This window comes from Orcinus orca, chromosome 7, assembly GCF_937001465.1.
Source record: "Orcinus orca chromosome 7, mOrcOrc1.1, whole genome shotgun sequence".
NCBI lineage: Eukaryota > Metazoa > Chordata > Mammalia > Artiodactyla > Delphinidae > Orcinus > Orcinus orca.
Window position 1 is genome coordinate 117,544,332 of NC_064565.1, and position 25,007 is coordinate 117,569,338.

A 25,007-nucleotide genomic window follows, 5' to 3' on the forward strand; every position below is an offset into this window, starting at 1 on the left:
TCTTACTGAAGTTTTTATATAAGCAGAAATTTTTAATTGTGGCAAAATCGTATTTATCAATTTTGGATTTGATGATTAGTGCTGTTTAAAAACTGTCCAGGAAATCTTTGCCTACCCCAAGTCTTCTCCTAGATTTTCTTCTAGAAATTTTATAGCTTTAGCTTTTAAGTTTAGGTCGAAAATATTTCATGATTTAATTATTGTGTAAGGTGTTAGTTAAGGGTCAAACTTTATTTTCTCTATAGATATCCAGCGGTTTGGGCTCCACTTATCAAAAAAAGATTTTCCTTTCTTCGCTGAATTTTCTTGGTACCTTGTTAAAATCAAGTGACCACCGTGGTAGCCTGAATCCCCGTAACCTGTTTTTTTTAAATGTCTTTTTCTCTCTGTCCTTCGGTTTGGGTAATTTTACTGACCATTCCTCAAGTTCACTGATCCTTTCTTCTACATCATCCAATCTTTTGCTAATACTATTCAAAGATTTTTTAAATTGGAAAGCATTGTATTTTTCAGTTCTACAATTTCCATTTGGTTCATTTTTAGAGTCATCAAATCTTTCCTTAAATTTCCTATGTCTTCTTCCATCATATCCATCTTTCTCATAGTTATTTTATAGTACTCCTCTGCTAATTTCCACATCGAGGTCATCTGGGAATCTTTTCCAACTGATTATTTTTTTCTTGACTGTGAGCCTCATTTTCTTGCTTCTTCTTGTGTCTAGTAATTCTTTATTGTGTACTGGACATAGAGGACATTACATTTCAGAGACTCTGGATTCTATTGCCTTCTTTTGAATAGTGCTGAATTTGGTTCTATCAGGGAGGGGAGTTACCTCAACCCTTCATAGCACCTTGATCTTGTAGAGACTTGGTTCTAGGCTTTGCTACAGCATGTGTATTTTGATTTTCCTGTCATAGCCCTTAGTCCTCTTATGTCATCTTACTATTAAGGCATAGTCCTTCTGTGGTTTCCATGAAAGGCTCAAGGTGTTTGCCAAGCCCTCTAACTTGATAGGACTTGAATTACTAACTTTGTCTTCCTAGCATGGGACAGCTGCTGAAATCTCTGCTCAGTTCTTCCAGGCTTCCAGCTTCCATGTGAATTTCCTGGAGTTTCACTCCACACACGCATTGTTCAGGACTCAGCCACGGCTTCTATATAAGTTAGTATGCAGATCTTGAGGCTTAACCCTCTCTGCATCCCTTTTTCTGGGATTTCCTCACTGAATTGCCAGCCATACTTGTAGTCTGAGACCCTAACATCTATTCCCAATCCAATAACTCTTGAATTCTTTTCCCAGTGCACCTTGAGGACTGGAGAACCTCCTCTGGGGAAGCGGATGTCACCTTTCACTTCCCTTAATTCAAAGGTTGTAGCCACTCCAGTCTCTATCTGCTTTGATTACTCTTCAGGGGGTACTTTTATATTTTGTTCGAGGTTTATAATGATTATTGACAGGAGGATTAGTTTGAGGTAAGCTTCCTCTCCATCACTAGAAGTGAAAAGTCCTTATTTTAAAAACCAACTGAATTAATAGTTAATAAATCCCATGCGAGGAGAAAATTGGTATCACTGCCAGTCAGTGAGCATTTGTAGCATTTCTCTTGCACAAATAAAAAGAAAATTGGTCTTCACGTCCTATTTTATATAGCACCATGTGAAAGGGCTCTTTATTCAGTCAGGCCACGAACATTTTCTAAACACTCATGGACCCATGACCCTGAATAAGGCTCTCTTGGGGGATGAAAAGACAATCCTGGGTTTGGGGCTCAGGAACGCTATCCCAAGAGTGCTGCGGAGAGCTGACTGAAGGGGTTGGCTAAGGAGCCGGTTCTGTGTGCAAGAGGACAGCCACTCTCAGCTTTTCTCCCTGGACACAAGCATGGCATGTAATTATCCCGAATGTGACATCCTCCTGCCAAAGTACCTCATTTGTGCAAAATTCCTGCCCCTCGGTAGCACTCAGTGGAGGTAAAATTATTACGGTAATAACACTTATCGCCAATAATTTCACAAACTTCAGCATTTTAACTATCACTAGTCATGAATTACCAGTAACACATTTGACACCTATCGGGAAGCTCCAGAATTACTGCAAAGGCTACGATGGAGCCATTCTGGAGTTTGGAGCGTGCAACGTGATGGAAGTGTACTTCAGAGGGTTGTTCTGGCTTTGGTAGTTAGGAAGGCTCAGATAGGGACAGCACAGAATGGGAGCTCTGATGGCCCACGGATGGACTTCAACGTATCACCCTTTAAAATTGTGCTCAATTTCCTGTTTAGGTGCCCTTTACTTTCTTCCCTCTTTTTTTTTTTTTTTTGGTGGGTGAGAGGAATCCAGCCTTTATCAGATTTTCAAAGGAGTTCACAATCCCCCCAAATTTAAGAATTATTGATCTAGAAACCAGACCTTTTTTTATCATGAACTCAATCACCAAATATTTTAAAATACACCCCAAATTTTATATATTTATTTATGTGTAAATTATGTTCATAATCTATTTTCCTCTGTTATATCAGGGCACAATATCCATTAAAAATGAGGTTAATCACTAATAATAGGAAATGTAAATTTGTGTTTCAAATTGTTTGGGATGATTATTCATTGTTCTCATCATATCTAATAACCTGATATTGAGACCAGTGAAGAGTCCCTCCTGAGTTAGAAATATGTCTCTCATTCTCTTGTTTGTCTGTGATTTGGGGGAAATATTTTCTTGAGAATCTTTTAAATCCTTTGAAGCCATTTATCTACCCTTTGAGTTTTAGTTAAAACTAGACTATGTAACCCATAAATCCATTTCTTTTTCATGCAAATACATCAAAATATTCTGAAAATGGTCTAATGAGAGAGAATGCCATTAGCAGCCCCTGGGAATACCTTATGTATCATTATGACATGACCTGTGACCACTTAAAGTGAGGTTATAGATCATACATTAACATTTGATCTATAACATTCTTATTTTTAGTTTAAAATACATATTAATGGAAGTTCTAGTATGTTTCTCCTGCACCCCAGTGTATTGTCTCATGCACCCCACCCTGGAGACCTCAAGTTCAGGAAATGATTTACTGCAAGTCACCCACAGGTGTGGCAAGGTGAACCAGGTACAGAACATCATGGAGTCAGCAAAGATGCGGAAGGGGGATAGGGACAGAATCAATCAGGGATGAAGGATAAGATAAATTTAAAAATCCAACGTGATTCCAAAGTTTTAACTCCAAGAGACATGAAAACATAACTGGAAGTGGTGGTATCCTGGGAGAGAAGAGGCATTTAGAATGACAAGATTGGGTTGGGTGAAGGATCAGTCCAATTTTCTGCTTTGAGATGCTGAGAGAGGAAAGAGACAAAGACCAGCAGGCCACTGGAGACAAACCATTAACCTCCCCGGCGTGGTGGCGACCGTGACCTCAGCTAGCTCCCCTCTGGGCATGATTTTGGCTCCATGGTCTGTCCACTGCCCTTCAAGCCATCCTTGTGAGTGGCTGTGATTCTCCCTAGCCTTTCTCCAGCTGTAATCCAAGGGAGGTTTTTCCATCCTCTGTTAATTGGAAGAGTAAGGCTGGAACACGAGTGAATGATGTTTCAACCACATGGAAGGCTTTCTCAATGGACCCCAGTGAGTCAGCTCACGGCCCATGTGACTGTCCTTCAGAGGTCCCTATCAGAGCAGCTCTGAGTCACCCTCCAGCCTGGATGACTCCTCCAGAGATGCCCACTAACTTCTTCCCCCAGCCGGCTCACAGGCTTGCCTAATGAGGTCCCAAACAAAAGGAACACTGTGTCGTGAGTGGAAAGTCCACGTGGGGTCCCCTGTGTGGTGCCCCTCACCGAGGCTGCCTTCACGCATTCATGGACGCTTCCTGAAGCGCATCTGTATCTTCGTGAAGAGCCTCAGTTCCAGGCTTGGAGAGTCTCTTGCCCGCGACATCAGCCTTCTGACGCGGCTTCTCTGAAGTAACCCCTTGTGGGTAGTATAATCACCTGGAATAAGAAAAGGGCCACATGGGAGGGGCTCGGTAGTGCTGGTGGCACAATACAGTCTTCTAGGTAGAAGCAGGTTCGTGGACTACCACGCAGGAGAGGCGGAGAGTCCAGAGCAAGTAGAAAGCCACAGCTTCTCGGTAAGCCTGCGGCTCAGCCTGATGGATGGGGTCTCGCAGGCTTCTGTATCCCTCAAGGGGCACCCCAAGAACAGGCGAAAGCTGCCTAATGTCCTTGCCCACCTCCCCACGCCCCAGCAGGAGCTGCTGCCCTATTCATTCCAGACCCAGGCCTCTGCGGAGAGGAGCTGGAGAACCACTTATTGATTGCCCGTGGGTCAAGCCCTGAGATACATCTTTACACGGACTGCCCCCACCCTGACAATGCAGGGGTCATATCTCCATTTAAAGGCAAGAACTGATTCCAGAGGGAGAAGCAGGCAGTTGGAGAGCACATCACCAAAGAAGGAGGAAGCATGCGGATGGTGGTTCAGGAGGTCATGACATCATGGGACCGCCTGAGGAGCAGCAACATGAGTTCTGATGATTCCCAAAAGGTTGGCCTTTCCCAGATGTGGGTGGTTGATGGGGGAGAGATGGGAGACAGAATTCACCCTAGTGTCTGCGAACACTGTGTAGGGACCGAACTATTCAGAAATACCTCCAGTCGGTCCCTGAGGCAGTGAGTCCCCTGTCTCTGTACAAAACCCAACTGGGATGGTGAGGAGGGGTTGGAACCTGGACTCAGTCCCCAAAGTCAGCCAGACGCTCTCATTGTGATTGAAGCAGTGGCACATTCAGTCCCCAGTGAGGGCGGAAGGATGAGCACATCATCAGATCAGCACAGAAGCATTCAAGGGCTAGAACAGTCGCCTGATGTTCTGAGGAAGACCAGTGAGGAGAGTCAAGGAGCAGCCTGGAGAGTTGGGAAGACTTCCTCCAGAGTGGAGATGGGTTAAGAGTGGTTAAGACTCGGCGCTTCCACTGCACGGGGCACGGGTTTGATCCCTGGTCAGGGAACCAAGATCCTGCATGCCACGCAGCACAGCCAAAAAAAAAATTTTTTAAAATTTGTTTTGAATTGTATTGTATTTAGTTTTTTATACAGCAGGTTCTTATTAGTTCTCTATTTTATACATATTAGTGTATATATGTCAATCAAAAAAGAAAGGAGATGTTGGAGCTTGGATGTGGCTTTGGATAAGGAGTTCCAGGTATCTCAGGTAAGTCCCGAGAGAACAGCCGCTCTGTCTGTGTCCTTTGCAGTCCTGCCCCAGCTTCCGGCGCAGCACCTGCCAGGCAGCAGGTGTGGGGGAATGAATGAGTGAAGCCGTGGGAATGAGCCTGAGCAAAGGCAGAGTCTTCACCAGGCATCACGGGCTAAGGGAGCAGCGAGCCTCCAGCAGGGCTGAGGGCAGAGCAAGAGATGGTCCTCCAACCAGGACCATGTCACCTAAGGAGTAGGGGGTCCTAAGTGGTGTAATGTGACATAGAAGACTCAATCAACAGGTATTTCCTCAGTCCCTCCGCTGTCAGGTGTATGCAAGCTCCAGGAGTACAGTAATGAACAAGGTCACAGCCCTAATACCATCTGCCCTGTCGACCCACCCCACTGAAGTCCACTCAGGTGTCCTGAGCAATGGAACCTGGTTCCTCCCTCCTGTGTCACTCCCCCACCATCTTTTCCCTGCAGTAAACCTCCAACATCCTTCTCTGCCACTGCTGGGTCCCCTTTCTGTTCCCTCCTCCATCCAGCTCCCAGCTTACTTTCTAAGAACCCAAACCAACCTGGTCATGTCACTTGGTTAGAAATATACCAAAATGCTAACTGTACTCATCTCTAGGGGGAAAACGACAGGAGACTTCAGGACGGCCCTGCCCTTCCATTCTTCCCCAGCCGCATTAAAGATCTCCCCGTACCCCAAATACACCAGGAACTTTTGGTTACTGTGCTTCCGCCAGCACATGTCTTCTTCCTTAATTCAGTACCGACAGCTAACAGTTACTCGGGTCCTTACCCTGGAAAAGAAGGTAATGGCTTTGTAAACCTCATCTGATCCTCCTGTTCAATTTTAAATCCACCTTTAGAGAGTGGAAGGTAAAGCTCAAGTAGTCATTCCCTTTTCAGTATCTACTTCTTGAGAGCAGCTGACGGTTCAGACCTTTTCCTAGAAGCTGGGGACACAGGAGGGAAGTGGCAGGTCCCAGAAAACACGCCGGTGAAGAAGGAAACGCCCACACCAACACGGGGGTTCTGAACGTGCTGTAAGGCTCAGGGGGCTGGCGAGATCCCACAGAGCGGGATCTGACCTCCCCTGAGCCTGACCCTAGAACCCAGCTTTCACCCATCTGTGAGGCCAGACCCCACTTCACCTGGGGCGCAGGTTTGAACCACATCCCTGCACCCACCCCTGGGTGCAAACCCCTCTCTGCAGCCCAGTCCCTCCCTGAGAGCCCTCCAGCGCCCCTGATGAAGTGACCGCTGCCCTGGTGAGGTCAGCCCACGATTACCAGGGGGGTCCACCCTCCAGTGTCCCCCGCCCCGCCGGCCCAGACCCCTCCAGCCATCTCGAGCTCCAGGCTCCCGCCCTCGCGCCTCCGAACCCTCCGTGGCCCTTGCCCCCTATCCCCACCGGCACCCCAAGCCTTCATCACCCCGTCCCCTAAGCCCACGCGCCGCCGACCCCCAGCCATCCCAAGTCTGCTGCCGCTTCCACGCTCACTGTCCCCCAGCATCCCCGCACCCCCGTCCCCACTCCCCACTCGCATCCCCAGCCCTTGCTGTCCCCGCGGGTCGCCGGCGTCCTGGTCCCCGTGTCCCGCCGCTCCGGCGTGACCTCGCGCCCCCAGCCCCAGTTTCCACCGACACTCCCAGTTGTCCTTGCCCCACGCGTCCCCGCGCCCCCGACCCCCAGCCATCCCAAACCTCCCGCCATCTGCATGCTCACGGTCCCCCGGCGTCCCCGCGCCCCCAGCCCCCAGCGCCCGCGTCCCCGGCACCCGGCTCCCCGGTCCCCTCTTCGGCGCGTCCCCGCGTCCTTGCTGTCCCCGGAGCCCGAGCTCCCGTGCTCCTCCCACCGGCGCCCCCAGCCCCTGTCCCCCGCGTCCCCGCGTCCCCGCGTCCCCGGCCCGCGCCCGCTGACGCCATGACGCCGCGGCGGAGGGAGGGGCGGAGCGGGGCCCGGCCGGACCGAGAGGGGCGTGGGCGGCGGGAGCCACGGTCCCGCAGCGCAGCGGGCGAGGCGGCCGGCAGACATGGGCACCCAGGGCTCGGGGCGCAAGCGGCTCCCCAACCGCGAGCGGCTGACGGCGGAGGACGACGCGCTGAACCAGATTGCGCGCGAGGTGAGCGGCGGGGCCGGGCCGGGGCGCGGGCGCTGGGGGCGCCGCCGTAGCTGTCAGGCATCCGTCCGTCCGCTGTCCGTCGGTCCGCCGGCGCCGCGGACGGGGCGCGGGCCAGGCCGGGACCTCGGTGGGCCGGGCGCCGGTCCTCCGCCGCGGGGACAGGCCGGAGGCACCGACCCCTCCCCCCATGTCGCCAACTCCCTTTGGCCGCCGCCCGCCCCCCCCCCGCCACGCGCAAGGTGGCCCCGGGCCGGCCGGGTGGGGGGCGAGCGAGCGCCCCGCTGTGTTGCGCCGCATGGTGAGGGTGATGTCGGCCCGACCCTGGAGGCCCGAGGACAGTCCCCGCAGGCCACATGGCCCTGGCGAAATGACCCGCTCCTGTCGATAACCAGTTGCCGACTCGATTGACACACAAGGCGCAGCTTGGGCGCGAACCGGGGTCCCCGTGAATCTTGTTTCTGGACCGCGCGTGCAGACGGGTTCAGGCACGCCGAGAGGTTCCCCTCAAAGTTTCCCCGGGCAGAGTTTATTATAATGGTCGCTGATGAACTTGAAGTGTGGCGAACAAAAGGTGCACCGCCCGCGTAGCTGTACAAGTGCCTTTTTCTCCCACAAGGATTCGGCCTTCAGGTTAAACAAACGGTGACGTTGGCAAAGATGCCCAGCAGATTGGTGGCAGCAGCCTCCCTGGGAAGGGGCGTGCTTCCTTGGGCCGACAGTGGACAAACTTGCTTTTTACCGTATACCCTTCTGTACCTTTTGAACTGTGCACCCAGTGTGCTAACTATAGAGAATGTACGTGCAGAGGCGGTGCCGCCTTCCTGATACCCTCTCCTCCAGGTGCTGGAATGTGATGGAGTTTGTCTGCCTGTCATTATTATCACCTGGAAAAACTTCCAGGCGCTTTAGGCCGAGGCGTCTGGTTGCCTCAGTCAGCTATTTATGGAGGTCTACTCTGTAACCAGTTCTTAGGTGATGTTGCTTTTATGGACACATGGCTGTCAATCAGTATTTGTTGACTCCTGAATGAATGAACACTTTTGTTTTTCTCCCTATGCGAAGAGAAAGGCTTTCCAGGAAAACTCCTATTCAACCCTTAAAGCCCACGGTAGATTTGTGTTCCTCTGTGAGACCTCCTACATCGCCCCGGGGCAGAAGTCTCCCTGCCTCCACTCGGGTTCCACTAGCTCTCACTCCCTACGCCTGCTGTGGTAGTCACGTGGCCTCAGCATTATTTGTTCACTGGTCCGACCCCCGTAGAACGTGGCCACCCGGCAGGCAATGTCTTCCTTTCGTATCCCCAGAGCTCAGCACAGAGCCAGGCACATAGTAGGTGCTCCTAAGTCTCCGTTGCATTGCCTGAAAAACAAAAGAGGTACAAAAAGGCACTTACAGTATGTCTGGCTAAATATAGACATTTGCTAAATGTAGTAGCTTGAACATGATCCCCACCCCCTGTGAAGACGGTCCTTTAAGTACGTATTTAAACATAAAACCAAACAGGTGTTCTCTGGGAGGCCTGAGGTGACACGATCCGTGAGCCTTGTCTTTCTGGCAGTGGTTACGGTCAAAGGAAGGAGAAGGAGGGTTCCCTAAGTCCACCTCATATCTGCTGGATTGTATAAAGACAGACGGAAAAGGAAGGCCGGGGGCTGCTCCTGGGTGGACGGCCTTGAGGTCCTGAGTAACTGGGAACCCGCGGTCCTGCCTCCCAGCCAGGGGACGCAGTTGGCAGTGACAAATTCAGACGTGAGCATCAGACCTGGGCTCGAAACCGTGCAGAGCTCCTCGCGAGCTGTGCGATCCTACCCAGCCCCTCCCAGCCTCCATTTTCTCACCTCGAAAATGGGGAAGAAGAAATCCCCGGGGCTGTCAGGATTAAAGGAAGTGAGTAGCAGACATAAAGCGACTGACTAGCTAAATGCGAGGGCTATTCACACACACATCCTCCCAATAAGACCAACCATAGATGTGGTTGTTCCAAGTGCTGAATGGCACGTATCTGTGGTGTTGGAAGGAGCTGGTGCAACACTTTATGTTTTACTACAGATTGGATTCTATTTCCCAGCTGTGAAACTTAGAGTCACTATTCAAATGGCAAATATCTACTCAGCATGAAGTTCTCGAGAGTTCTTATAAAAATTAACAAAATCGTCTTAAGTTCCGTGCTTTCGTGTTTGCTCGTTGATTCAGCAGATACATGCTCTCCAGAGCCCTGTCCTAGGGAGACTGGGATTCAGGGATGGACCTGAAGAGCATCGCCCTCCAGGAGTTGGGGCCTGACATAGATCAGTAACAAAAATAGAAGACAGGAATCTGAGATTTAAAGGATATCGTTCCCTGAAGGTTTCGAAATGAGAGAGTTAAAATTTATTGACGGGACTAAGACAGGCAATCAGAGGAGGCCCCCCGGGGGAAGTGGCATTTTGAGTTAGTCTTGCAGTGACAGAAACCCTGACCTGGACTGGCCTCCACAAGGGGACATGATTTGGCTGGAGGACGGATTCCCGGGTAGCCTCACCGGTGCGGTGGCCCCTTTTCTCCATGGCCTCTGTGCAGCTGGCTCTCCCGGGCCGTCCTCTGCGGGTGGCCTCATCCTCAGGCCGCTTTGCTTTCGGCAGACTGGCTGCCGCGTTCCCAGGCTGCCGCTCCTGAGCGCACACCCCGTCTCTTCCGGTGGCTCCGTCCTGAGAGCTAGAAGCATCTCCCAGGCCGCCCCTGAGCCAAGCTCTGTGACCAGGACGGTGGACTCAGCGGCGTGGCAGTGGGGCAGAGGGGGTTTACCCTGTGATCAGTCAGGCCCATCCTGGAAATGGGGGGAGTTGGCTTCCCCCGAAGCGCTTGGGGAGGGGTGGGGGGGGGGCCTGGACAAACCCAGGAGGCCTTAAGAAAGTGGCAGGGGGTGGGGTGGACTCGGGTCAGGCCCCCAGGAATGTGCACTCAGAGGATAAGTGGAGAGTTCCAGGCGGAGGTGATGGAGTCTGGGACGGGGAGCCCGGAGCGGCCGAGGCAGGGCCCTGCTGGAGAGCTGGCTTCCCTGCTGAGGGCTTTGGACTCTCTGGGCAGGAGCTGGAAACAGGAACCCAGTGGAAGCGCTGCATTTATATTTCTGCAGTTAGTTTATGGTTTCACTCCCGGCAAGTTTGTAGTAAATGGAGTTGCAACTTTCAAACGCTGCAGCTGCGTTAGCACGAGTAGCTTGTTTCTCACGGTCTTGACTGAGGCGGGATTCAGGCAAGATGTTTTCAGGAGGAGGGTCCAGTAAGCACTTTGAGAAGCTCGAGCAGCGTTTCTCACATCCCAGGGAGAGGTGTCTTGCAAGCAGATATGTTTTTCTCTCCCACCGCCTTGAACATTCTGCTGATGATTTTTGGTAGCATCCCAAACCTCTCATTCAGCGCTCTGTGCTGCGTGAAATGATCTTTTGCTCTCACAGTGCCCGAGGCAATTCAAAGTGTTCCTCTCCAGCGGAGGAGGCCTTTCCAGTACAGAGGAAGGCGGCTGTGCAAGCTGTGCAGGCGGCATTAGACGGTCCTCGCAGCGAGCCCGGCATCCTCCCTGCGGCCGTGAACGCCGGTCGGTTTCCCTTCCTCGCTCACAGCACGGAGACCTCCCCCATGACTGTTTCCCGTGGCCTCCTCTCCTAGGTGGTCCCACTGGGACGCTGCCCTCTGGGCCCATGATTGCCCCGGGGGCGCTGGTGCACCTCCCAGATCCCCCCTGTTGGAGGGTGCCGACCCCTGGCCTGTGAGTGTGGCTGTTCTGGGCTCGTGGCCCCAGTTCACTAGAGAAGTGCCCATGGCCACTGGGTGGGGTCACTTTGTGGGGGGGGGTGTAAGACCTCCCACCCCAGGGGTGGCCCACAGCGACTGAGCCCGGGATGTGAGGACACAAAAAGCTCCACCCCCAGCCCACTTGCCTCCCAGTGGAACCAACTCTGTGGTGCAGTTCACACTCCAGGGCTCCCCGTGGGAGGGCCCCAGGGCAGACTGAGTCCACCTCCTTCCCTGCCCCATCTGCCCCCTCACACCCCGCTGCTGGCCGTGCTCCCTGGTAGATCACTCACATCCAAATCCCTGCCTCAGGCTCTGCTTCTGGGCACCCCAACTTAGGACAGTCTCCATGTCTCATTCTGTGTGGTCCCATGAATAAAGGACATTCTAATCCTAAAGCCCCCTTTCACCTGCGGTCCCCCCACCTCCCGTCCTTCCCAAATAGTGCCCACAGGTCACCCTGTCTTGAGGGACCCTGACTCCTTTTCTCCTCAAGCCTCAAGGCCATTCGAGGGCCAGTCTGGGGGTTGGGTGCACAAGCCCTTTTGCAGAGTGGCCTGGAAATCTGGTTCAGTTTGGGCCTCCACTTCACCTTCGTCCGGCTCTCAGCAGGTCTGGCCCCTCTGGGGTCATGCAGTCTGGAGGGAGCCCAGCTGGTGTGACGCACGCTGCAGGTACCCTGGTGCAGTCCCTGACCTCCGTTGCGATCACACCGGCATTTACAACACAGGCTTGCTGCTGCAGCCAGTCCCACTTCATGTGAACCATCACCTTCATACCTTTTTTTCCAGTGAATTTGCTTTTCTGAGGCTGGCTGGTGGATGCAAACCTGTCAGACACTGACTGGAGGGTGAAATCCGGCGTGGCCAGTGGTTTGGGACTGGGGGTGGTGTCAGGGCCCCACCTTCCAGGTTGGGAACATGTGAGGGGCGTTCAGCGCCTGGCACTGCACACACCGCCCTGCCCCAGACTCTAACACAACTACCAGGCCCTTGCATAGTTGATCTTCCTAAGACAGCCACACACATCTTGGCGGATCAATAACAAGCGTTAGGAATGTGACAGGACCAGCGTTCCAGGCGGACTTTTATCACAGTCTGAGCTGTCAGGGGAATGGCGAGCACCATGCCTGTGACCTTGAGCTGTTGCCGTGATTCCCGACAAGATGATTCTGGATGGAGTTGGAATTGGAAACTCAGGGGTGGACAGCCCCCTGGCCCCCGATGGCTTGTGGGCCCCCCCCCCCCACAGCTATTTCTGTCACAGGGCCAGCTCTCTCCCTCTCCCTTTTCTGGGTGAATCTTCAGTGACTCATGGGTTCAGCAGTCAGGACTGTGAATGCATGTGGAGGACCTGAAGGGTCTGCTTGGTAGAATGGATATCAGAAGGCCTTGATTCTAGTTGAGCCAGTTAACCTGTGAGCCTTGTCAGGGTTCAGGAGGGGAAAGGGGAGAGATGGGGACTGAGGTTGCTTTTTTTTTTTTTTTTTAATATTTTTATTTATGTATTTATTTGGCTGTGCCGGGTCTTAGTTGCGGCATGCGAACTCTTAGTTGCAGCGTGTGGGATCTAGTTCCCTGACCAGGGATCGAACCCAGGCCCCCTGCATTGGGAGCACGGAGTCTTAGCCACTGGACCACCAGGGAAGTCCCTGAGGTTGCTTTTAAGGCCTAAGGTGTGCCAGGTACTCCCAGAAACTTCACCCCCGTAACTATATGATATCCCATCAGAAGAGTTTAGAGTATCTCTATTTGACATAGAGAAAAAGGGTCCTAGATGCTAAGGTCATCTGCTAACTAAGAGGTGCCAGTTCGTCATCCAGGCTGTTTCCTGGGATCAGTGTCTTGGCTCCAGCCAAGGCCCTATTCCAGGTGGTGCCCTGAAGTCGAGCTGACTTGCTTCCCATCTTGGGGACTGTCATCCCCAGCTGACCTCTGAGCCATCAGGCATAACATTTCGTGGGAGAGTCCCATATTCTTCTCTGCCTCACTGTGTCTCTCCTCTTCTTTTTTTCATTCTTTCATCTTTAAAACTTAATTTTTATTGAATTAAAGTAATATATGTTTTCACCCTGGTCCCATACTCCAGGCCGTTCTCCACACAGCAGCTGGTGGTCCTTTTAAAATATGTCAGATCGTGTCATAATGGCTTTTCATATCCCTCAGTACAAGCCAAGCTCCTAATGGCCTTACAAGACCCTACATGATCTGGTGAGTAGCTCCGTGTTTGTAAATAATGTGCATATGCACTAGTTATTGATTTTTCAATGTTAGGTACTACCTGCTGGCCCCCTGGTTTGAGGATGAGGACTTGGGATCTGTAGGTCTAGCTCAGGTCCTCTCCCCGCCTTTCTCTCTCCTTATCTTCACACCATATTACATTGTACTTTTAGGTGAGATGAATGGGCACTGGCAGAACAATAGGCTGGTTAAGAGTATGGGTCCTAGGGTCAGGTTTCCTGGGTTCAGTTCCTGGTCCTTCCACTTATTCCATGACCTAGAGCAAGTTACTTAACCACTCTGTGCTGCCGTTCCCTCATATGTAAGATGGGAATATTTTAACAGCATACTTCTCACAAGGTGGTTATACGGGTATATGAGGTATTTCATGAAAAGACCTCAGAATGGTGACTGGCACATGCTCAGTAAACACTAGTGGTGAAGATGATGTAACATGATAGTGTTAACTGCAGAGCCAAGTAGTATACTATAACCTTTTTCCTTGTACAACTTTCTGCTTTTTCTGGGGTTAATTCTTTCTCTCTTTTTTTTTTTTTCCCAACTGCTCATCTCTCTGCATATCTATCATACCTAATTCCTCACAAAGTTTTCAATAGGACCCCCTCACAATATTATTTTCTATGTGATTAAACAAATCTATCAGTTCCATTTTATTCCCTCCTGGAAATCTACCCCCTGGAGGGCTCTGTCCTCTAGACCCAGTCTGCTCTGAGTGCTCTTAGGATTTGCTTCAGCTGCCGTTCCCTTTGCCGCCATGCTGAGAACTCCTTTTGCCACTTCTTTGTTGTTGTTGTTGTTGCTGGATCGATACTAACTCATTTTGCTGGAGCACATCCTTCAGTAGCTTTCTGAGAGAGAACGCCTTTTCTAAGTGCTTGCATGTCTGAAAATGTCTTTATTCTACCTTAATACTTGATAGTTTGTCTGAGCGTAGAGTTCTAGGTTAAAAATAATTTTCCAAAGAATGACAGAGATTTCTATGTATTCTTTGAAATGATTTCCAGCATGTACTGTTAACTAAAAAAAAGCAATGTACAGAAAGTGTAGATAGCATGCTGTCCCTTACGTGAGAAAAGCTGTAACTTGCCTGCATTTACAGAAAGAAACACTGGCAGAAAGTATAGTAAAAGAAACGTGGAGATGTAAGTGGAAGCAGATTTGTTAAGTGTAACTTTTCATACGCTTTTGATATTTGAACCATGCGACTGTGTTACCTATTTGATAAAATAAAATAATAAATATCAAAAATATAATTAACAGACTATTTTCTACTGCAGTTTTGAAGACTTTTTTCCATTTGATTCTAGCTTTCAGGATTGCTTTGAGAATTTGATGCCTTATATATTTTCAGTATCTTGTATAATATCTATAAGCTTTTAGGGTCTTCTCTTGATCCTCAGTATTCTAGGTCCTATTTTTCTATTTATTAAGCATTTACTGGGTTCATTCAGTCTGGAAATCTGTATCCTAAAATTCTGGAAAATTTTCTGAAAATTGTCCCCTTCCCACCATTTTCTCTGTTCTCTTTTAAAGGAACTCCTGTTGTTGGAAATAACTTCCCTTTCCCCCTCATTTTCTAGCTTTTTGTCTTTTGGTGATACTTTATGGGTGATAACTCAACTTTATCTTCCACTCCTTCTACTAAACTTACCTGTTCTATATTTAATTTCTAAGATTTTTGTTTGTTTGTTTGTTTTGGGTCTTTGTTCCATTTTTATAGCATCCTTTTTGATTCACTGATGCAGTACCTTTTCTTATCCTTCTGAGGAATATTCATTTTTGGTTTTCTGGGTTTTCCTGAAAATTTCTTTTGTTCCCTACATTATGGTCTGTTTCTTTTTGCCCTTTGTGTGCTATGGCCTCTGTCTTTCATCTTGGAGCCTTTCCCAGATGGGTGGTGATCCTTGGATCCATTCAGATGTGAGAATGAGGCACTAAAAAACTGTGAGAACGATTTGAGCAAAGGCCAGGAGGGGAGATGCCAGAAGATGTGACCAGGACACCACCTGGGGTGCAGTGGGGTGGCTGAAGTGTTGGCACCAGACGTTAAGTCGTCCCTCAGGACACTGGCACACAGCCTGGACTTGAATCCGAGCCCCCTTGTCTTCAAGGCCAGTGCCTTCAAGGCCAGGGTCAGTGCTGGGAGGAAATGCTGCTTAATGCTAACAAGGCAAACCTCTCTAATTTGGTACCTACAGATGGAGTTTGGGTTTTGATTAAGGGGGTAGAAGGGTTTGAGAAGAAAGTTGAAAAATAATCTGAGATGTACCAAGGAGGATGTAATGTCCATACAGCGCAAACAAGAGAACTAGTCATCACAGTGCTTTTCCTGAGAGTGGAATCCATGTCAAATTAGGGGAGCAAACAAAGAAAGTTATGAAAAAATAAGATTTTCAGAGCTTCAGGCATCATTCATTTATTTGTTCGGAAAATTCTCTACGATGTGAGATATACTTTCCATAAAACAAATACAAAATACCTGGAGAGTTTAGGTAGGCAGAATGTGATATGGTCTTGGCAATGGGTAAACCCCTGGATCAGCAAGTATGGAAGCGCCAGAACCGTCCAGAACCTCCGCTGGCGTATTATATTGCAGTGTTTCCACCCACTTCTTGGCTTCGGGGAGTGAGTGAAAAATCACACAGTGGTCGTGATAATATTTCAGCAGAAAGAACCCAGGAGATCTAAAGTTGCTCATTATGCTTTCAACCTCCCGCACATAAGTTTATCAGCTTTTCCACCCTTACTCTGGATTGCTTTTTACTTTTCACCTTCTTTTGTGATGTCCCTTAGGCACATGGGAAGATGTGGAATTTTCCAAGTTGACACTCGGAGAGATGGCATTTCCATGTTGATTGAACAACTAATATGACTCTACCCTTAGGGAGTGATATTGCTGGAAGATATGCTGGACTTAGGGAGTGATATTGCTGGACTTAGATATTGCAACTAATATGACTCCACCCTTAGGGAGTGATATTGCTGGACTTAGATATTGCTGGAAATCACCCAGATATACTTTGAAATCCTGCAGAGCAGTGATGGCCAGTAGGGCTTTCTGTGTCGATGGAGACGTTCCGTCTCTGTGCTGTGTGTCACGGCAGCCACTAGCCCTGTGTAGTAATTGAGCACGTGAAATGTGGCTAGTGCAGCTGACAAAGGGCATTTTAAGTTGTACTTAATTTTAATTCCTTTCAAGTTAAATAGCCACCTATGGTTGGTGGCTGCCATATTGGACAGCACAGCTCTAGAGCAATGACTTATTCTTTGTTGAAATTTGCTGTCATAGAGGTGTGCTCTATAGTGCAGAAGGTATTGAGTCTCATGATAGGAGAGGAGTGAAATGGGAGTGCAGGTGGACAGGGCTGGCGTCCCACAGGCCGGAAGTCAGTCCGGCGTGGGGAGAAGGTTCGGGGCAGTGGGAGAAGCACAGTCAGCCTTCTGAAGTCGTGTGTCTGTAGGCAAGTTAGCGTATCCCAGCCTCCTTTCCTTTGTCTGTGACAGAGGGAAAACATTATCCGGTGGTTGTAGTAATGAGCCGTGCCGGGAAATGCAGAGCATCTCCCGGGTACCTGGTAGGTGCTAACCCAACGGTAGTTATTTTCTCCCTTCATCTCTACCAGGGGACAGCAGTCCTGCTGGACTGGCCAGGGCGTGCCTCAGGAACTACTGATGCAGAGGCAGGGGTGAATCCCTCCCTCATAAGTTGAGGGCTGGAGTGAGAGGCGGGGGTCAAGGGGAGAGAAAAGAGAGCAGTCTGTACAAAAGTTGTGAGAAAAATACAGGAGAGACAATCTCCTTTGTGTCAGGAGGATACAGGCGGCCCTTGGGACTGGTTCCGTGAACTCAGAAAAAGCACTAACGGCTGCTGCTTTCAATACACTCAGTAGATAAGTATTCTTTAGTGTCAGACGGCTGTGGACTTTCTTATAGTTTAGAGCTTATTACAATTCTTTGGCCTTTAGATGGAAAGGACCCTCTGTTTTCAACAGTAGTTGTGCTTCTTGGCCTTGAACTGAGGAACCAGTAGTAAGATGCCATCAGATTTTTCGAGCTTCTTCATGGTCAGGCAGCCAAGCCTTGCTGCCGCGCCTCTGGTTACCTTCCTGGAGATAACGGGCCATTTCACCGAGGCCGTGTCCTGCACCGTTTATTTCTGGGCTTATCTGACCTCTCAGTAGGTACTATTTTTCACCCATGCCTGGGGCCAGCTCCAGATTGAAATGGCCACATGAGCTGGGATAAGGTGGTGGCCATGCAGCCTTCCAAATCTTCATTCCAGTTTCTTAGGTTTTTCCTCTTACTTTTAAGTCGGGGTTTCTCAGCCTCGGGATTACTGACATTGGACCGGATGCTGGGAGGTGTCTGTACGTAGTGGGGTATTGACAGCATCCCAGGGGGCAAAATGGCCCCATGGAGGACCCTTGTTGTACGTTCCGCATCTCCACTGGGTTTGCACCTTAGCTCTGAACTGCACGCCTCATCTCCAGAAACTGGATCCTTTGCTCTCAACTCCTGTCAGTGCTGCTCCCCAGGAGGGCAAAAAGCACCAGCTGTGACCAAACGACATTCTCCCTGGAGCTTCCCCACATACCCCTCCCGGAAATTAGTAGGAAGGGTCTGCGTACTCTGGAAGGCTGTGGTGGAGCTGTTTTAGGAAAAGCTGTGCAGACTCAGAAGCTGGGACTTCAGCTGCGAATTTGATTACACCTTGCTGTGTGCCAGAGGGCACTTGAGTTGACGGTGGCGTGGGAGCAGCGTGGGGAGAGGCTAAAAAGGGGGGGATGGAATGGACCCTGAATGGCAGGCCTACGGAAGATGGGTTGACATGAAGGTGGGAGCTGGTGAGAGGGGGTGCTTTGCGTGACATCCTATGGGCCCTCGTGGCTCCCTTCTGCCCGTCGCAGACACCCGTTTCCCCCCGATCATGGGTGTGCTCGAGGCCAGCCAGGCCAGCGTCAGGCCCGATTCCGCTGGGACCGCAGAGCGATGATGCAGGCCACCAGGCTGTGTCAGTTCTGTGTTGTCTTCCTCTCCAGGAAAGGCCCCAGGCCGACGGCTCAGGCGTGCTCCAGGGATAACAGGGCCATGGTGGCATCGTTCACGTGGCCCTCCCGTGAGCACTTCCGAGAGCCAGCTCTGCCCAGAGGTCGGGGGGCCACAGGCTTGACCTTTCGAGCCAGCTAGGGTCCAGTCCCCGCAGCCCACGGGCTCTGCCTGGTGCCTGTCAGCTTCATGCTGGGGACTCAGCAAGAGGCCACCGAGGAAGGAGAGACGCTGCCGGGCGCCGCCTGGACTCAGCTAAGCACATCCGCCTGTGACCCCGCCATCCTGTAACCCTGAGGGTGGCATTTCCATAGGGACACCCACAGCCTGGGAGAAGGAACGTCAGGCCAGTAAGTGGCCAGGCCTGGGATGATGCTTCTGGTGGACGTGACGTGCCCAAAAGGGCAGGGACAGGGCAGCCCCCCACAGCCGAGGGAGGGGGTCCAAGCTGCCACCTTGTTCTTTAAGAACCAGGAGGTCTCTGAGGCCGGGCATGACCCTAGCGCGCCCGCCTGCATCACCTGCTCATGCAGAATCCCAGGTGCGCTGCAGGTGGAGCGACAGGGAGGACCCCATTTCAGCCTCACCGCTGGGAGCGCGCTGGCGGCCCATTAAAACTCCAGACCCCCTGGAGAGGCCCCCCAGATCACAAGGGGGCTGGGTGTCAAGCAACACGAAGACCAGTGACCAGCACAATTCCATAGGGTTAAAACTGTGCCCGTGTCTCCTAAGGGGCATGTTGCTTTTGTCATTCATAGCTGAACTTGTTAAAATAGATGACCAGACCTGGGCCCTGCGAGGACCCCACTGCGCGCCAGGGTCCTTGTTGCCCACATGCAGCAGGACACCTGCCTTTCCTTGCGGCTTTAGAGAGCTCTTTCCTTTCTTTAGAGAGCTCTGTGCAGCCTCCATCGCCCCGTTCTTCCTGTTCCCAGGGAAAGAACTGGAAAAATCAGCCGTCCCAGTGGCTCCCCCCTCCCCCTCCCCCCCCCCACGCCCTCGCCCATCCCGGGGCTCTGTTCCCTCTGGATTCCCTTGGCCCAAAGGCCTGTGAGTCACCGCTGAGGCTGCAGGGATGAGACAGGAAGAGACTGTTAGCCACGCTGATGTTCTGTGTTCCATCATATTCCCCTCCCACGTTTAGACCTCCCGCTTCTGTTCGTTATTTATTTATTTATTTATTATTTTATTTATTTTATTTTAGACCGTGTTAGGTCTTCGTTGCTGCACGCGGGCTTTTCTCTGGTTGCGGCAAGCGGGGGCTACTTCATTGTGGTCCGCAGGCTTCTCACTGCGGTAGCTTCTCTTGTTGGGAGCATGGGCTCTAGGCGCACGGGCTCAGTAGTTGTGGCACGCAGGCTCAGTAGTTGTGGCTCGCAGGCTCAGTAGTTGTGGCGCACGGGCTTAGTTGCTCCGCGGCATGTGGGATCTTCCTGGACCAGGGCTCGAACCTGTGTCCCCTGCAGTGGCAGGCATATTCTTAACCACTGAGCCACCAGGGAAGCCTCCTGCTTCTGTTTTTATGTACAGTTTGCAAAGGAAAATGTACACATACAGCATCCCTCTCATTCTTTGAAAATTCAGCTTTAGGATTAATCCATCTTTTTTTGAGTTTAATCCATCTTTTTTACTTAGACTTTTGTTTGTGAATAGTGTCACAGTTTTAATCTGTTTTTTCTTTCCTAAACATCTTTTCCAACTTTCCCTAAACAGCATGGGGCAGACAATAAATTACCCTGAGTACAGGACAGAGTGGGGAGTTGCCTTGCAGTTGTGCTCTATACTAGCCTGCTTTTTAAATACGATTTAATCTAGAACAATGTAACAGGTGAAAAGCACAGCATATAATATACATCATATATTGTCCAATTATAATGAATTCTGTTTATACTGTTCTGTATTCAACTTTTTAAATTTTGAATTCTGTCGGTTGAAGATACACCTGACCCGTCAGAGGATTTCATGGGCATCGTGCTCCCTGTCTCGGGCCCTGGCCGCGTTCTGTGGTGGTTGATTCATTTCTTCCAGAGACGTATAAAGGCCCAGCTCTGCCGCCAGCTGGATCTGGGACGTGGGTCCTTCGCTGTCTTGAAGCTTCAGTTCCTCAGCTGTAGGATGAGGACAGTGGTGGTTGGGAGCACTCACGAGAGTATGCCCATCAGCAGCTGAGGTCTGGGCCTCCCTCCCCACAGAGGTCACTTCCTCTGGGAAGACCCAGGCCCACCTGTCTCCCACCCCGGGCCTGAGACGTGCATCCCTCCAGTGTCCCCAGCTCCTCCCGTCTCACGTGTCGGCTGGGTTGCTATGTCCTTTACTCGGCTCTCCCCTCCCAGGCAGACTGCGTGCTCTCTGGGGGCCGTGCCTGGTCCAGTTGCTAGTGAACCCTGCCCCTGGCACACGGGAGGCCCTCAGGGACCACCTGGTGAATGAATGTGAGTCAAAGCATAAATGGGAATTTCTCTGCGGTTTGCTGGTGACTCCTATCTTCTTATTAAGATGAAAGCCTTTGAATGTGGTATTTTTCTTCTAAGTATCAATAGTTTAAACTACCTTAATTATATGGAGTGGGTTTCATTGGTAACTCATTCCAAGTCGTGACGACCTCATCAGTTACCAGAATAGGTCAGGAGGTAGCGTTGTTCTGTCGTCATATTGGTAACTTCATCAGAATTCATCAGAGAGAGGCCAGCACCACCCAGAAACCACACTGAACTCTGCCACCAAGGCCGGGTCTGTGTTAGCTCCTCTTGGCACGTGCGATACTTTTCGTGTGGTGGACAGCATTGTGGGAAACGGAAACCAGTGAAATGCAATTTTCTCCTGGTGGTGAGTGAGTGAGTGAACAAATGAATGGATGGATGAATGAATGAATGATTGAATGGATGGATGGATGGATGAATGGTTGGATGGATGGATGGATGGATGGATGGGTGGGTGGAATTAGCCCTACTTCACAGTAACATTTGAAAATACAGATTCTTTTGAAACTAGAACAAGATTATTAAATATCTTTGATGGTCGCTTGGGTGTCAGTATTTTCCAGAAAGCTGTCGCTAGCAGGATCCAATCTGGCAAGGTGTTGACTCATGCAGTGTCCGTTCTGATTCCCCCCACCTCCACCTTGGCCGGTTTGGTCAGTGACCTTAGCCACCGTTCATGTACCAGGAGTTGGAAGGAGAAATGAAGCAGAACTTTCAATCCTTTCCTGATCATGCTTACGATCGTTCCCTCTTCCAACTCCTCCGCTTTAGACTTTTCCCCCCCATGTTTCTCCTTTGACTTGTTTTGTGATGTCGGCACTTGGCAATGATCTTTGAACGATCCTGGCGGTGGGCCTTTGGACAGCACGTGGGCCATCAGGTTCCACTGCACGTTGCCAGAGCCCCAAGCTTGCACTCCCTAAAAAGACGTTCATTGTGTCCTTAGCTCTGCTAAGGTTGATGGCGCTCTACCAGGGGCTGAAGTAACTTGGAGCAGGTTCGTAGAACATTCTCCTGTGCGGTTTCCCTGTTGGGGAGCAGGGTTTGGACTAGAGGAATTTAGGTGTATTCATATACCCTGCCAGGTGCAATAAATAGCTGTCTTTGCCCGACCTTAACCTCACCTAAGTGCTGTGGTTCTAAAAAGCCTAGCACACACCAGGAGGAACTGAAAACATTAGGAGGGGAGTGATGCTGGTGTAACATGTCGGAGGCGGGCTGGGCAAATTAAACAGATGGAAATTAAAACGATTAAATGTTGGAGACGTGCCTTGTCAACCAGAAAGCTTAGCTAGACTGACAATTAAGAGAAGGCATAACCTGTTCTAAGCGATTTTTTGTTTACTAAACTACAGACTTTGTACAGATTTCCCAGTTTTTTGCCTAAAGTCTTCTTTCTGTTCCAGGATCCATTCCAGGATCGCACACTGCATTTTGTCATTGTGTTGCCTCTGTCTCTTCCAATCTGTGATGGTTTCCAGGCACTTTTGAAGAGTGTTAGCTATGCGTTCAGTAGAATGTTCCTCAGTTTGGATTTGCCTGATTAGACTGAGGTTGTGGATTTGGGGAAGAATTCAGAGCTCATATCACATCGGGGGCACGTGATACCAGCGTGACATCCCTGACGACGTCAACCCTGACTGCTGACCTAAGGTGGGGTCTGCCAGGTTCCTCCACTGCAGAGTTACTGTTTTCCCTTTCCCTGCTCTGTCCTCAGGAAGCAAGGCCCTAAATCCAGTCCATCTCAGGGGAGGGGACTTCCGTTCCACGTCCTGGAGGAGGGGTATCAAAGAATGTGTGGTCCCAGGTTGAAACCATCACAGTCATTAGCAGATGCTATGCAGATATCCTGGGTCGCCCTGAAGCTCGTCGGTGGGTGCGTCATTCTTCTTTAAGTGTGAATGCAAAAAGCAAGTTATTTGGTGCCTCCAGTGAACTTGAGAGTATGGGCTGGGAAGCCCTGTGTGTTGTGGCACCTGACCCGGCCTCTACCCGGCCAGACCCCATGGCCTTTTCTGCTTCTCCTCGCTGTGGGGATGCCGGCGGGGAGGGTCTCGGGGTCTCCCGCCCCTTTGAGTGTTCTACTCACTCACTGCTGTGGCCTGGATATGCTGACACCTCCCTGCCCCCCACCCGGTCCCCCTTCTCCCACCTTCCACCAGAAGGAACGTTTCCCAGTTTTCATCTCCATCTTCCAGTTCTCTCGTGGTGCAGCCAGGAGAGGCCTTGCTGCCTCCCCAGTGGGGATGAGATATGCTTGGGAAGATAGTTCTTTCTTTTTTGGAGGGGGTAGGGGGAGTCTAAAGAGTGGATCGTTACTGAATGGAGGTCTTACACGAATAGAAAGAATAATGATTTTTTTCATCTTAACTCACTGTCACTTTTCATAGTCGAGTCACTTATTGCCTAGTTTGAGACGAGATCTCAGTTTTTAAAAGCGCAAGTCTGGCTTAGAAGTGCTCTTGAACGTGTGACATCGTAAAGAAATCTACACGCGGAAAACGATCACCTTCAGTCAGCTGAAGCTCATTTTGCAGTTAAACCTAAATACCTGCGGTTCAGTGGACATGTTTTTTGCTAATTTTGCTCCCTGCTTTTCTACTGTTAAAGTGAGCAAAGACTTGAGGGGAAAAGTCTAGTGGAAAGAAGGGAAAATACAGTACCTGTCTTTTAGAAATTATCTTAAATAACAATGAGCCATAGAATGTGAGAAAAATCAGAGAAAAAAATGCAGACCAGACTATTAAAGACGAAATGTCTAAATTGCCGAGAATTATAAACCTTTGCCTAGAAAATTGAAATCCGCACAACTCAGCGTTCATCGGATTCCAGGGAACGTTCGGAATTGCAGTTCTCCCTAAGCTCTGGCCTAGCTCTTCATCTGTGATAACGGTCCTTTTTTTCTTTTCCTGAGATTGATTACTCATTGAGGGCACCCTTGGTAGTAAGATGAGAATAACAACAACAGAGGGAGTGGTAGCAGCATTTACTGAGTGGTTAATACTCCTTGATTAACTCCCTAAATCTTCAGGGTGACACTATAAGGCCGTGTATAGACTGAATGTCCGTCCCCACCCCAACCCCTGCCCCAAATTCATATGTTGAAGCCCTAATCCCCAGTATAGCTGTATTTGGAGATGAGGCCTCAAAGGAAGTAATTACGATTAAATGAGGCCATAAAGGTGAGCCCCTGATCCTATAGGGCTGGTGTCCTTGTGTGAAGAGCTCGCTCTCGACGTGCACACAAAGAAGAGGCCACGTGAGCACACAGGAGAGGGCTGCCGTCCACAAGCCAGGAGGAGAGCCCTCACCATTAGCCTCGCTTGCTGGCACCTTGATCTTGGACTTCTAGCCTCCAGAACTGTTGTTTAAACTGTTGTTTAAGTCGTTTATGTGGCTTTTTGTTATAGCAGCCTGAGCAGACTAAGGTTGGTAATATCATTCCCATATCAAAAGTGAAGAGACAGTCGTACAAAGGGGAAATGACTTGCCTTATCCATCTGGTGGATTTTCCTTTACTTCTCATCATTTTGCTTTATGCATTTGGTGAAATCTTCAGTTTATAAAGGTTCTCAACAGTTATTAGCTTAACTGTAAACCTACCCAGTTACAGTATACTAGTATTTTCCATGTTTGACTTTTCACATTGAATTCTCTTTTCTTTAGTGTTAATATTTGAAACCTAGGATAGGCTAGGTTTCAATGTGGTAACAAACACCCCAAGCCTGAGAGGTCTGACACGACAGAAGTTTCCCTCCTGCCCACGGTAGACGCCCATCACAGGTCTGAGGGGCTCACTGTGGCCTCGCAGGGACACTGCCCGATAGTGGCTTCCTTCCCAAGGGCTTCTGCTGTCATCACAGCAGTGGGCGGGGGCCGCAGCGACTTGTTCACCGGCTCTTAACACCTCTGCCCTGAAATGGCACACGTTTCAGGCACAGGCGGCAGGGAGTGTGCTGAATGGCTCCCCCGGCTGATGGGACGGCCTCTGTGCAAAGCAGAAAAGGAAGGAAGACCCGCCCCACAGGTGCGCTGCTGGGACAGGAGAGGGCCCCTCCCCTTAGGTGGGGCAGCCCCCAGGGGGTGTGGCTGAGTTGGGGGAGGGGCTGCGTGGGGCTCTGGTTCTGAGCATG

General features: G+C 50.3%; 1 protein-coding gene across 6 annotated transcripts in view; it reads left to right on the top strand.

Moving 5' to 3' along the window:
• Nucleotides 1-7,151: 7,151 nt before the first annotated feature.
• LRRFIP1 (LRR binding FLII interacting protein 1) overlaps nucleotides 7,152-25,007 on the top strand; it is a 142,653-nt gene continuing 124,797 nt past the window's right edge. For 2 of the 6 annotated variants that reach the window (XM_049712380.1, XM_049712381.1), the window contains exon 1: nucleotides 7,194-7,335. In XM_049712380.1, the coding sequence (XP_049568337.1) occupies nucleotides 7,246-7,335 (90 nt within the window). In that variant the 5' untranslated portion in view covers nucleotides 7,194-7,245. Of the gene's footprint in view, nucleotides 7,336-25,007 lie in introns of all 6 variants that reach the window. The other 4 variants (XM_033424468.1, XM_049712374.1, XM_049712376.1 and 1 more) reach the window with 4 other exon arrangements.